The sequence below is a fragment of the Gavia stellata genome, chromosome 2 (assembly GCF_030936135.1).
Source record: "Gavia stellata isolate bGavSte3 chromosome 2, bGavSte3.hap2, whole genome shotgun sequence".
NCBI lineage: Eukaryota > Metazoa > Chordata > Aves > Gaviiformes > Gaviidae > Gavia > Gavia stellata.
Genome location: NC_082595.1, coordinates 61545111 through 61559383, shown reverse-complemented (window position 1 = coordinate 61559383; position 14273 = coordinate 61545111). Strand labels below are relative to the sequence as shown.

The window sequence follows — 14273 nt, the reverse complement described above, 5'->3', positions numbered from 1 at the left end:
GTGCTGTAAACATCACAAACACTACAAACATTTTAAAATAAAGCTGCAACTGCCTTTATTATTATCACCTCGGCACATGTCACCCCTGAAGTGCTTAGCAAACACACTCTCATATGGAAATGTACTATTTTGTCCCAGGGGTAGTTAATGAAGTTTTATAAGTAATGCTGCTGAAGTACCTGGCAATTACACAAGTCATTTCTGCTCAGAGAAGATGCTGTATGCTTCTCAGTTTATCTCATTAATTTCCATGTTCATCTACGTGAACTACCACTCACTACTCACCATTAAGCAATTTTTTTTCATACTGATATTAGAAAAGTGAAGGAAAATAAAGACCCTCTCAGAGAAAGGTTCTTCCTTAAAAACAGTGTCTGGACACACATCCAACACATAACAAACACACCCAAACAAAGTCCATATTTTAAAAGACAACCTTGTTGCAGCCTATGCTGCATTTATAAGGCTTTTTGAAGCTAGAAGGTGCCATGAAACATTTTGCTGTCTTTTCAAGAGAGCACTTACCCAAGGGAATAAAGACGGCATTGCTTGCTTCTGATTCGATGAATGAGGCTAAACCTCTCGTCAAGACAGATTGACCAGGGCTTCTTTGGGGTTTCAGAGTACCCTCTCAGGATGTTCAGGTTCATGTGTTCACATGAAATCTGTTGAAATCAAAGGATGTTTCATTTTAAGACATGACTTTTAATTTGTTTTTAATTTGCCTTCTGGGGAAAGAGTGGAATGAAGAAAAATGTTAATTGGTTTCATTTAAACCTGATTGTCAAATCTGATCCACAGCTATGGAGATTTGATGGTTTTTTTCTCCTTGTTTATCTGTTCTGCTTGGTGAAATTTAAGGCTTACATAATCCCCCAGAGAGCAACATAGTTTGAAAAGCAAATAATTAAGCATTAGTACTATACCCAAAAATCCATTTTCCCGAGAACAAGTTATTAAGAAGTTAATTATGTTTAATTTTTTTCTCTTCCAACCTTAGAGTGGATTCTGCATCCTGAATAATGTTAAAATCACGTCATGACTCAAGATGGTAATCACAAGTTGCAGTGTCACTGCAATGTACACTGTATACCTTACCTTACACTGTAAGTCAAAGTCCTCGTAAAGACCACGAAAGCAAGGACTAAGAAGCGCTGGATTCATCAGAAACCTGGAAGTGTCAAAAATCACTTGACTGAGAGGTGAAGTCGGCTTTGCCAGCAGCTGAGCAGCAGCCTGCAACAGCCGAAACACAGCGGTGACTGAGCCAAGGAAGCTATGGCCCCATGAGTGACACCCTGCGGAGGAGCCCCTGCCTCCAGCCCCGGCTCTGCCTGGCCGTCTGGCAGCTCGGGCCAGCGCTCCACCCCCAGGCTCTGCCACATCGTTCTGCACCATCCTCTTCCTCCAGACCCACTCTGGAAAAGGCAGGCATGGAGCTGGGGGGTGCTGCAGCCTTTCCAGCACTCCGGAGTCAGTGCACAGCAGGCGATGGAAAGCCAGTGCAATTGGTATGGCTGTCACCGGAGCAGTGGTAAGAAGGTAATGGGAAGCAGAAGTAAGCACCAAAGCTGTGGCTCCTTCTGCCCAAGAGAGACTGCGCTGCTCTGCACCAGCATCAGCTTACAGTTGGTTGTTGAAGGGCTTTTCAAACCATGTGCAGCCCGGCCATCAAATTCAGGGGTTGCAAGGCACAGGCTGCTAACAGGCAGATAAGAAAGCAAAGACTGAGAAGAGTTGCAGCAACCCAGCTGAGCCACCACGACAAAAAGTTGTTCTTTGGGCCCCAGTACCAACCCTGGCTGCAGGGATGGGAGCTGGCACTGCCAGAAAGCCAACAATAAAAAAGGTGGAAAGAACAGTAGTAGAGACAAACCAGATTAAACATCAGTCCTGAACTGACTGTTCTCATCTTGCTCCTTCCTTCCTCTACAGCAGACTGCCCAGGCTCAGCTCTCGGTTTCAGCCAAACTAAAAAGCACAGGTTTGGCCCCACCTAGAACCACAGAAATGGAACAACTTTACACAGGGGTGAGAGTGAAAACTGGAACCCAGCCTTTGCTGTGGTAGGCACTCTCCACCGTGTGACTTATAATAAGTAAATAAAACTCTCATTCTTTAAGAAGCTTAAGCTCTGAAAGATCATTATCTGGAGCATTACATCCAAAGAGCTGCATGCTGCATCACCACCTCCCTGCTCCTGCTCAGCTCATAATTCCCATGGAAAATTCATAAAAGCTAATACAGCATCTCTTCATGCAGCTCTCAGGATTCACTAACTTTTAAGCAATGATTTGCACTGCACCCCACTAACCATTTCCCTTTGTCACATAACAATCAAGGAAAAAATGGCACTGCAATAACAAGCGCTAATTTTAAGACTCAGAAGAATAATGTGCTCTCTACAGAAAAGTAAGATTCTGCAATGCTGCCACTTAATTGACTCATGGCATTATGAGCAATTACAACACTCAGAATCTGGAGCAATTTTACTAGCTCTTGCTATTAAAAATAAAAAACCCTGAACTCCGCCTTTAGCATCATCACCAGTCTGTTACATGATTTACAGACCCTGATGCACTGAGCTCATGTCCTGTTCTGGGCTTCTACTCACTACTATCATACAGGCAACAGCACATGTAAGAAGGTTCTTCTGATCATTAGATACCAGCATTGAAAAAGCTTTTTCTGGCCACACCTCAATTCTGCTGACATAGCATCTTCTCCCTCCAGCAGCTCGAGCCATTGTACACTAATGGCAGGGAGCTGAACTCAGGCACAGTAATTAGCAGACACTTGCTCAGCAAACAAGGAAAGTGTGATCCCATGCTCATCCACATAAGAAGGATCCCACTTCCAGAAGTGCTCATGCCAGTCATGGTGTTATCCTGACAGTTATTAATCCTGTAACATCTGCCAGGTCAGGAACAAGGATTTATCTCATTTTTTGTTTTCATTTATGCTTGTCCCCCCCAACAAGGTCAGTTACTCTGGGAACGAAACTTCTCGACTAGTGCGTCAGAAGCAATAAACTCTCTGCTAATTGATGTCCTTGTAGGCTTTGACCCAACTAGTGGAGTTTAGCAGCATCTGCCACGGTTTATTAAGTCACTGGGATGAAGGATGTTTTCAGCCTAAACTTCCGTACCACAAAACAAGCAGCTCTACACACATCTCTGCTGTCTCCACATGTATCATCTTGCCTCCTGCCCTCTCAGTGGCATAAGTGGAGGCAGAGATGTCATTTTCTTGAGCATTTAGCCAGGGGTACCCAGAAGCTGGAGGATAAGTAAACACTCTGCCACCCTCCCAGTTACCACACCATCAACACCGCAGCGTATTTTTAGACGTGTTTCAAATGAATCTTCTGTCTCAGCCTTGAAAGCGCTGCATTAACAAAGCATTTTCTATGTGAATGACATTTCAGTGACATTAGCACCTGAGGCTTCTTGCTGTTCTCCAATGTAAGCAATGGTGCAGTTAAGTATGTATTCAAGGGTCAGTTGCTCATAGACCTGGGTACCGAAAACAGCCGCCCTGTCAGAACTGTAGGCATCCAGCACCTTTTCCATTTTTTATTAAAGGAAATGCATGCGTAAATGCTGTTGTGCAAAAGTGGTGCCTCCATTAAGACATGATGGCCCAGTTTCCGTACATGCTGAACCTTGGAAGTATCTGTCAACACAATCTGGATTTGGAAATGTCACCTTTGAAAAAGCATATAAACCAACTCATTTTCCAGGTCATCATTTTTGTCCTCAAAAGATCAGGATTCTATTGGTACCACTGGGACCACTTGTCCAAGCTAGGGACCTATGCCTTGTTCTCATTTTACTGGGAACCTCAAATGCATCCTTTTTAGCTAAAATGAGCCTGGTTATCGCATTATTATTATTGAGAGGTGGAATGGCTGAATACACAGTTCTCTTGCTACAGAATGCTCTGTATTTTTCTGTGTCTGAGAGGGAGGAAGAGAGGGAGCGGGAGAGGAACCGATTCAGCCATATCGTACTCCTGTCAGGACATGAACCCATCTGGAAATAAAAAGCAAGGAAATAATTCATTCTTTCTACTCTGTGTTTTGATCTTTACGTTCATGTTGACCATCACTGCTAGGTTAAGCAGCTTTAGAAATAAAGCAGTTTCGAAACCAGGTTGGTGTGGGGTTAATTCCTCACCTGAGAGGGAACAGCCTGTGCCAGGCAAACTGTTTTCTCAAGGAAATGAAAAACCTACCTGAGAAGTGCTAATGTACTTCAGGAACCTCAAGGCCTCATAGTTGAGGGAAGGAGTTGGACTTGCCCACGGCTGTAGTTCAATGTGCCATCTTACAGTCTGCAAAGCAAAGCAAAAAACACCTTAAAGGAACAGGATTTATTTCTCGGTACAAGCATAAAATGCAAAGGCTAATAAGGTAAGGAGATTTAATTTCAAACAAAAAGAGTTTCCTAAGGGCTTGTCTACACATGAAAGTCATTTCAGAATAAAGTAGGGTTTGAACTACAGTGAAAGAGCATCTAACTATGATTTATCATGATCAGCTTTGAAAGCAGATGTAGGTAATTCAGAAAGAAAGGGCTCTTCATCCAGCATACATGTGTCAGCACAGTTATTCTAGGACACACAAGCAAGCCCTGGCTTGTAGAAATGCATGAAGAAAACCAAGATCTGAATATCTAAATCCTCTAGCAAAACATCTGAAAACAGTGAAATAATTTTAATTTTGTATCTATCACGTATCTCCACTTGAATGTCCACTGAAACAAGAACTTGGATTGCAAACACTAATCACCAAAGGAAACCTCTGGAAACAATCTCCTTCCTTTTTTAAAATCTAGATTTAATGGAAAAGCAAGCTTCTTGTGGTCTTTGAGAAAAAGTCCACTTCCTCTCCCATGCCTGCCTGACAAGATACACCCGAATTCTTTGTTTTCCTGAAAAAAACATCAGTGTAGCCCTACCACTCCTCATTTTCATAGCCCCCGGGAAGCAGCTTTGGTGGATGCTTTCTGCACTCCCTGTGAGGCCCCTCAGCTCTGAACCTCGGGGATGCTGTCAGCTTTTCCAGCAACACTTCCCACATAGGGGGGGACAGAAGAGGTCTTTCAGACACGTGCTTGCAGAGCAACGGGGCTCTGTGCTCCCATCCGCGCCACCTTCTCCAAATTCTGCCCACTTTTGTGTCGCTGGGAAGTTTAGACGTGTTATCTCTTGCCCTCAAGTAGATAAAAATAAAAGCACAGTGTTAAGTTGTACTAAATTAAGATTGATTCCTCATGGCTTTTCATCTTCAGGCACCATAACTCACTTCTATGGCTGGGCAGGTAGTATCAAGCTTCCCTTTAATCATCCCCGATTAACTGAGCTTCCATAATGAACAGGATGGGGGTTTTTTCCCATAGGTTCATGTTGACATTCAATAAAACACCAAACAAACAGCAACCCCATTCGGGATTCCCACAGGACCTTATTTCAAAATAAGCCCTGGAAAACATATAGGAAATAGCAACTGAGCAGAGAGGATGGCGGCAGATGAGAGAGGCAAGGTGCTGAGCCCCGCCGGAGAGGCCAGCCCCGCCATCGGGCTGGTCTGCGGCACCAGGGCAAGAGCCAGCGCGGGGTCAGGAGGGATCCTCAGGAAAGAAAAAGAGAAGGCGATGCTAGAAAAGAAAGATGATTAAAGCGGACCACCAGACCAGACGGAGTTTACCTTGAGCTGATATCATGAATTGGTATTTTTGCAGCCTAAGTAAACACAGTTTGGAGTGAATGTGAGCCAGGAGGTCTGTATGGGGTTTATTGTTCCTTTAGGGTTTGCTCTTGGAGGTTTTTTTACTGTAAAGAGATGCTGAAAATGACATTTGAGATATTTTTTTTCCCCAGAAGCAGACAAAAGCAGCATTTTCCACCCTGAAGCCTGCTGCCTGCAGCAGACATGGGCTCCTATACCCTGCACAGCACAAAGCTGGAAGCAAGCAGACTAGCAAGCAAGCTCTGCAGCAGCACATACCCCTGACCTGCTGATTGCAGAAGGCAGCCTACAAACAGCTAACAGCAGGAGGAAAGGTGCACGCAGGGGAGGGAAATGCCTGTAATCCTTCAGAATGAGTCATAGTTCACACGGCTGAATAACGTTTGCAATGACAGGAATGCTGCCGTTTCAACAGGCTTGAAAGCTGAAATGGAAATGAAGACTGACAATCATTTTCAGGCAAAAAAACCCCAAAAACCCAGACACCTAAACATCTGTGCCCGGTTATTCTGAAATCTAGTTGTGTGAGAGGTAGCTCATTAAGTAGGGGAATTGCAGGGTGGCTGTTGTGGCACTATTCAGCAAGAATTCCCTCTGCACAGAGTTGATGGGAAAGAAAAAAAAATCCCTATAATTAACCACATGAATGAGGTTCTTTTTCAGCAGAGTGCAATATCCAAGAACCACTGCGGCTTACTCTCAGGTTCTTAAAATCTTAAAGAGGACAAACTGCCTTCCCACTGACTCCAAAAGGTACCAATAAACACACAAAAATGAAGATAAAAACCCCAGTGACTTAATAATGCAGTTTCACTTAAAAAAAAAAAAAAAGGAAAAAACAGAGAGAGATCAACCTTTTATATAGTTCTTTAAATTTAGAAGCACTACATATATGTTACTTTTGTTACAGAGATCAGACCTAAGCTCCTGTTTGATGGCAATGCTTTTAAATAGCTTCTCAAACTTCACACTTGGTCCCTGGCTCCTTACTAAGCAGTAGCCTATTTCCATTCACTAACGAATACATTAGAGAGGTCTGTTCCTAACACCTACTAAACACTCTTATGGGGCACTTCAATAGCTGCATTACAATAAGATTCACAGATGATGAACGGAGGTGAAAATCCAGTACATCTCTTGGACCAGTTACACCGTCCCAGCAGGTAACTCACTGATGTCAGCGATGCAGTATGGGTATATTCAGGACTCACAAAATATCCTCCTGAAGGAGCCATTCCCCTATGTACATCGTTAGCCTTTGTTTATAGTTTTTCAGGTAATTTTCAGCCTGTTCCATAGTGTTTCCATGTAAGCCTTCTCAAATAAAATCTGCAGATAAAATGCACCCGGTCCCTGTGAACCAACTGCTTTGTGAAAATCAGGTTTATTCCTGATAAACACATGTTCCTTATTCTGAGTTTTTCCCCTCTAGACGTTGCAATTTTATTTGCTCAAAGCAAACCTGACGGTGGCATCATGACTTGGATTTTCTCACTTGTATCACAGAAGCCTCTAGAGTACATAACTGAAAGCAGGTCCCCGTGGCTGCTGTACAAAACAGGCTGAGGAGCAGCTCCTTTCACAGGGGACTTCTACAGCAAATACACAAGAGGAGCAGAGCAGGTATTATGGTCCATATTATGCAGCTTTGGATATGAAATTCAGACAAACCTCCCTAAGGTCGCCCAGGAGGAGCCAGAAAACCAGTTCAGACATTCTGCATCTCTGGCTATCGCCATCTATCTCCCTAGGGTAAGGGTAAGGTGTGCTATCTCCCTAGGGTAAGGATTCATCCAGCAAGACACCATGACTGTGTTTTCCAAACACCAATATATCCTGTTTCCACAATATAAAGAGATGACAGTACGTGGAAAGTTACAATGCCACTTAAAAAATATTATACTGAATATCTTGAAGTATCCCTCCATTTACGTTGTTTCACTTATAGACATGTTACCTGAAATTAGCATTGTAAGAAAAATCAGTCTTCAGCAAGACTACCACAGGCACTGGTCAGACACTGACTTCAGCTATCCTAGAAGTGTAATGGATATATAGAAAGTGCCATCCAGAGTGATGTCTAAATTTTCACCAGATGAGATAACCACAGAGCAAAGAAAATCTTAAGGCAATGCTATTGCTTTGTTAGGAAAACTAGAATGCATTTGAAGGTCTGATTTTTTTCCAGGTACTTCACACTTAAGGATAAGGACTGATGTTTCCATCAGACCAATTTGACAGTAATCTGCAGTGACTTTTCTCTGGAGGCAACTTCTTTCTAGATTTTTTTTTCTCCCTCATCAGCCAGCTATGATAGTCATCTGATAATCCCTTAATCACCTGTAGTATACATAAGGTATAATTTGTCCTAAAAATCTGAAATCGTAATATAAAGATTGAACCAACATGGGGCTCACAAAACAGCAGGTTTAAAATTGTAGGTTTACAGAACTTCTGGCTTTCCTAGCATAAACTTGAACACATAAATCATTAAATTCTTTCCAGATCAATCCTAATTTCAGTGCAATAATTCAAACAGCCCAACCCCTCCCTTCCCTTCTGCTTACATTTGAAAGGACAGTTTTCCATACTTCCATCTTTTTTAACTCAGTAACTGCTTTTTCCCTCCTTTCAATCTCCTTCCTTTTTAGCAGCCTATTAAAATACAGAAACATATTAGCCGTGTTCATAAACAAAAATTTGGGAATCCCATTGTCCTGCCAAGCAGTCTGTTGCTTCCAATGAAGAAACAACAGACTTGTCAATACATATACAGATGTCTTAATCAAGGGAAAAATATAAAATCCTCTGATTAAACTGTGCAACAATAATTTTTTACATTTGAGGCAGGAACAAATGTGAGTGGAAAGCACCTGTGGCAATAAACTCCACCAATAACCATAAATATTTGCTAGCCATAGAAACAAATGATATCTTCACCTCCAACCGTTCTGCCTGTGCTCTGTGTATCACCACGCTCACCCCTTGTGGAAGGGTACCGCAGAACAGAGCTTGCTCGTGGGTGAAATTTTGCAGGGGTCTCATCAGTTTAAAATGCAAGGGGTGGGATTCAAATTATAAAATTTCAGATATCTGCAAGGCAAATGTATATATACCGGTTTACACTCCTGAAGGCTCACCCTTGTGAGAGTAGATTGTCCCTAGATATGATTTACAGGGCTTGGCCATCATTTTCTTTGGGCTCCCTCTGGAGTTCCAGTGGCCCTAAGCATATTATTTTGTGGGTTTGGGGTTTTTTCCCCAATTCAAAAGTACCTTAAATAGTGAAAGCAGTGTGTTGCAACCCACCCGAGCATTGGCTTTGCTTTGCGAGGGACATGCAACAAGTGCAAAGCTTGCTGAGATGAGTGGGAGGGCTGCTGAGGGTGGAGGTGGCCAAACCTGGCACGTTGCTCCTCTTGCTGATGACATGCAGCAGCTCCGGCATCGAACGATCCCTCGTGAACACCCACGTCTAGTTTCAGAGGCAATTAGCTGGTCGACTCCAAGGGAGTGCCAGAGTGAAGAAACATTCCTGCAGTGCAGACAGCCAGGGACCAAGCTCCCACAGTGGGCTGGGGAGCTAAGTTATTTGACAGGACAGACGAGGCAGACAGGCTCTTTAAGGGAATGATTCATCTCACTATAGAGAAGATGTCTAAAATAAGTAAGATGAGTCATGCACTGGAAACAGCCATTTCTCTCCATGACCTGCAAAGGAAGCCTGGAGGATGGGCAAAAGAAGCCTGGAGAACAGGCTCAGATGCACCTACACCATAGACCTTCAACATGACAGAGGAGGAGCCCCAGACCAGACTATAATACATGCCATGCTGCGGAAAAACTTGTATTTTAGAGGGCCGAGCCTACTCTTTAGTTGTAAGCCTCAAGCAACGCTTAATTGTACTTTTTTCTTCAGCAGGGTTGAGTAACTCCAAATGTTTTATGTTCAGAGCCGCAATACGTGGCACAAGTAAAACAAACTCCACCTCAAAGCGGAGGTGTCAATAGGAAAGAACAAGTATGCCTCAGCCTTGGCAAAGACCTCCTTGAGAAAGGTCAATTCATTCAGTCCCCTTTAGCTAACTGTAATCAGCATCATACAGAGGGCTCACAAGAGGTACACCCATAAAGACATGCTACGCTACATCGTTAATTTGGAAGTAGTGGGGCCATGCATAGGCTCAGTAAGCTGTAATTTAAAATACAGGCTTACAAAGTGACTATGACTCATATTTAAAGCTCCGAGTGAATTAATTTCTAATGTGGCTGGCTTTATAGGTATCCCATCCCTACATGTCTGAACTGTTTCTTTCCCTTTTTTTTCTTTTATATTACTATTATTTTCTATTTTTCTTTGCAGTTTGGCTTTCTTAAACATAGGAGGTTTTTGCTTACGAAACCATATTGCAGAAATCGCTACATACACTCCTGCTCTGCATGTGTGTGCCTGTATTGAGAGAAAAGCAGTGGGTTCCCCCTGAGGCATCAGGCATTGGAAGTATCACAGGGAAACCCAGCTGACGCCTAGTCCTGCAGCCACCTAAACTGAGAATTTCCACTCCAACAGTGAAACTTTCACGGGCTGCACAAAGTCCGTAATGAACTGAGAAAAAAATTAATACAGGAAATCTTTCTACTTCCCCATGTTTTACTTTTCTGAGTTTATCTAAAGCAGAGGTATCTCTGACAACACTGCACGCAAGCACACAGCCTTCTTCGTACCCAGCCACCACAGGATTGCTCCATCGTCTGCGCGCATCGGGTTGGTGCAGTGGGACACACAGGCCACATAGGGAGTCCCCCACACAGACAAACTCCAGTGCTCTAAAACCGTAGTGTGTTTGTTATAGAATCACAGAATGGTTTGGGTTCAAAGGCACCTTTAAAGATCACCTAGTCCAAGCCCCCTGCCATGGGCAGGGATACCTTCCACTGGATCAGGTTCCTCAAAGTAAACAGTATTGGTCCCAGTACAGACCCTTGAGGAACACCACTCATTACTGGTTTCCACTTGGACATTGAGTCATTGACTATAACTCTTTGGACATGGCCATCTAGACAATTCCTTATCTAACAGTCCATCCATCAACCCCCTATCTCTCCAATTTAGAGGTAAGAATGTTGTGGTGGTCCGTGTCAAAGGCCCTACAGAAGTCCAGGCAGATGACATCCGTAGCCCTTCCCTTGTCCACTGATGCAGTCACTCCATCGTAGAAGGAGAAGTAGATCAGTCAGGCACAACTTGCCCTTGGTGAAGCCATGTGGGATGTCCCTAATCATCTCCCTGTCTTCAGTATGTTTTGACTTATCTTCCACGAGGATCTGCTCCATGATCTTATCTGAAGATTTGATTGTGGAACATTAGACTGAGGAACAACAGGTTTGTGCCAAGATGAGCACGCAACGTAACAGATACAGTCAGGCTCCCCCGTGCAGCAAGGCTACATACTACAGTAAACCCTGCTTATGGAAACCAGTCCTGCAATAAGGCCATTTTCTGCATTAAGTGGGTGTCTTCAATTTAAATGAGTTTTCAACACGACTTGTCTATAAAGAATTTTAATAACTAGAGGTGTTTCTATGTCTGGACATGTGTGTTTTGTTTTATTGAAGAAGGAACTTCTAGAATGCACTTAACTCTCCCCTAGCTCCTCGCTCTCTGTGCATCACCTCCTCCAAGCCTCTGCAGTGCAGCACACCTTTCTCTGCCTGGGAGCAGGATGCTATTGCTGCGAGCGCCAACTTACGCAGCTCTGAGCATCACCCAGAGGGCTTCGCTTGAGAGTGGTTCATCAGCACTTGCTTCCCAAGGCTGCAGTTTGCACCATCAGTAAAACTCTTACTTTGAGCAGGGAAAAGGAAAAAAAGCAATACGTCTTGAATGCAAAGTTTTACATTGAAACGAAGAAAACAATTTTCTGACTTCAACTCTCATTAGAAAATCTTCGAGCCACTGCATGGTAATTGAAAACAAAAGAGTCTTTACCCTTGCAGAGCAAATCAGTCTGAACATGCATACATAACAACCCCTGGAAAGGCAGCAATCACCAAGCATTTCACCTCTGCTCTCCTTTTGTTAATATTCATGTTTATTTTCTGCTCCTTTTGCTTCTGATTTCCCATCTGACAGTATGAAATGGAGCCACGCGCATACAAATTACAGCTCTCCCACTTGTGGGGAACTGCTGGCCTAACTTGCAGGCAAGCCACACCAGCGACTTCGATGCAAAACACCAACAACTTTGATGCCTTGGGAGGTTCAGTGTTTCATATGCAAAGCCCACGCTCAAGCTCTCTCCAACTCTACTTCTAGTTTTGTGTCTTTTCCCCCAAACAAGTGTCTCGTAAGAAAAGCATATGCAAAAGGATGCTTGGCACTGATTTTAAGTGACAGAATTTATATCACTTTAAGAATTAAGAAATGGCTTTGGAAAAATAAAGAGCGCCTTCCAAAACTAACATGACACAGCCAGATCTGTAGAAGAATTTAGGTGACTAATGCTCCACTGAGTTCAAATGGAAACCCTGACTTCCCTAGGAAATGGGTATTGGGAACCAGCTTACCACATTTAAATTAGCCGTTGGTGGATAGCCCCAGTAAATTCACCGGTAGACCTGGGCTTCAGCGACTAATGCACATCACCCTGGGTGCAGGTTTGTGACTTACAGGAAGCACGCATTTCAGAACACTTGCCAAAATATTAATCTGTAGGTACTTACGAATTCGGGAAGCATTGCATTATTATTTACATCGCGTAACTACCACCCCTCACTACCTCTGAGGAATAAATCCACTGCAACCAAAGGAGCTGGGAGCTGCAGAGGTAGGAAAGGGCGGTGTTGCACTGGGGAACCCCTCCTTGGGCCTTGAAAGGTCACCAAAAACTGACAGCTCTGCCGCTGGAAATCCCAGCAACATCAGGAAGAAATACACATTTACTAAAAGAGAGATTGATTTTACTCTGCTAAGAGACACATGACTTTAAAAACAGTCAAGTGGGATTTCTTTGCTATGGTAATAAAATAAAATAAATAAATCGGGCAGCAGCATTCCAGTGCGATCCAGAGGCTGACAGAGTGATAATTTATATCTGATAGAGACAAAACCAGGAGCCAGAACACATTGAAATTTATGGAAGCGAATTCTCGAAACTGCTTAAGCAGTGTAATACTCAACTGAATTATCTTCAGTGCCTGCATGCCTTTGCCAACACTTAAGGATAACAGCAAAAAACAGATACAGCAACTACTGGTCACTGCTTGGCAAATTCAGACTTTAGTTAAGCAGAGGCAAGACCACGGTTTCAACCTGTATTCATAACTGCTTTAAATGAAGTGCTTTGGTTGAGAAAATACAGGAGATGTCATAATCCGTACAATAGGAGAAAAAAAAAGCTATTTTCCTCCTCTAGGTTGACTTCAATGCAATATTCAAACCACAGCATACAACAAACAGAATTCATCAGTAAATACTCAGCTAGCCAGAGAAGCCGAGTTTATTCTGTGCAAATTCCAGCACTCTAACTGTGATTTACAGATAGGGATGCCTCTGGCAGCCTATCCACTGACTTTAGGAGGCTCTGCCTGAGGCTAAGAACTGGGGAAAAAGAAGGTGCTTTAAAGTATATCTTAATGCTTTCACACGACTAAGAGCATTTCACACTTGTGCAGCTTTCTCTCTCATCCAAGTGGAGTGCAAATGTCTAAACAGAAATGGTCCACCACATCTTCCAGCCTAAAGGGAGATCTGAAGCATCAGAAACCCCTTTTCCCTTCATCTGCCCCTCCTGGGCAAGGACCAGGAGGACCTTCTGTGCCCAGGGAGCAGGAGAGGGCAGTATTTGTCACTAGGCATCTATAATATCATAAAGCAAACAATTAATTATTATCCATGGGTAAACCAAAAGGCTGAGTGACTTCTACAGGTATTTAGACTTCATAGCGTAAAACCTAAGGTAAGGCAGAAAATATTCACAATAGGTACCTAGGGGCTTCTATCCCTCCAACTCACCATCAGTTCACTTGATCATACTGGGTTTTACTGGATAGCCAGGGAAGACTTAAAAAGCCAAACTTCACTTTTTTCTTCTTCAACTCCTTATTTCATACAAGCACTAGTTAATAAAACAAGGTAATGAAGCTCCATAGAATGAAATGTATACTAGCTTTAAATGTCTACAAACATACCCCCTTTCTTGTTTTTAATGTGATTATGGATAACTGTCCTCAGTCTAGAGCTATGTAAAAGTCTTCCAAGCAAAATAAAACAGTGTTTTGGGCAATTAGTTCCCCATGTCTGGAAAGGGAATGAGAGCTGGCTGACAAGTTGTTAGGATTTTAAGTACAAGAGGATATATTTATTTTCCAATTTATAAAGAAGAAAATCAAGCTCGTTTCAAAGCACACAATTTTGAAATATTTTTTGTTCAAGACAAGTATAGACCCAAGTATCATAAGCCCGTGGAGGATGAGCTTGGGCAAATATGCACCATCCTCTTCAGTTAAGGACATTTTCCAA

General features: G+C 43.0%; 1 protein-coding gene across 1 annotated transcript in view; it reads right to left on the bottom strand.

Moving 5' to 3' along the window:
- Positions 1 to 14273, bottom strand: part of METTL24 (methyltransferase like 24) — a 49599-nt gene that overhangs the window by 23923 nt on the left and 11403 nt on the right. The window contains 2 exon segments of the mRNA XM_059835588.1: positions 526 to 665; positions 4237 to 4335. Of these exon segments, the coding sequence (XP_059691571.1) occupies positions 526 to 665; positions 4237 to 4335 (239 nt within the window).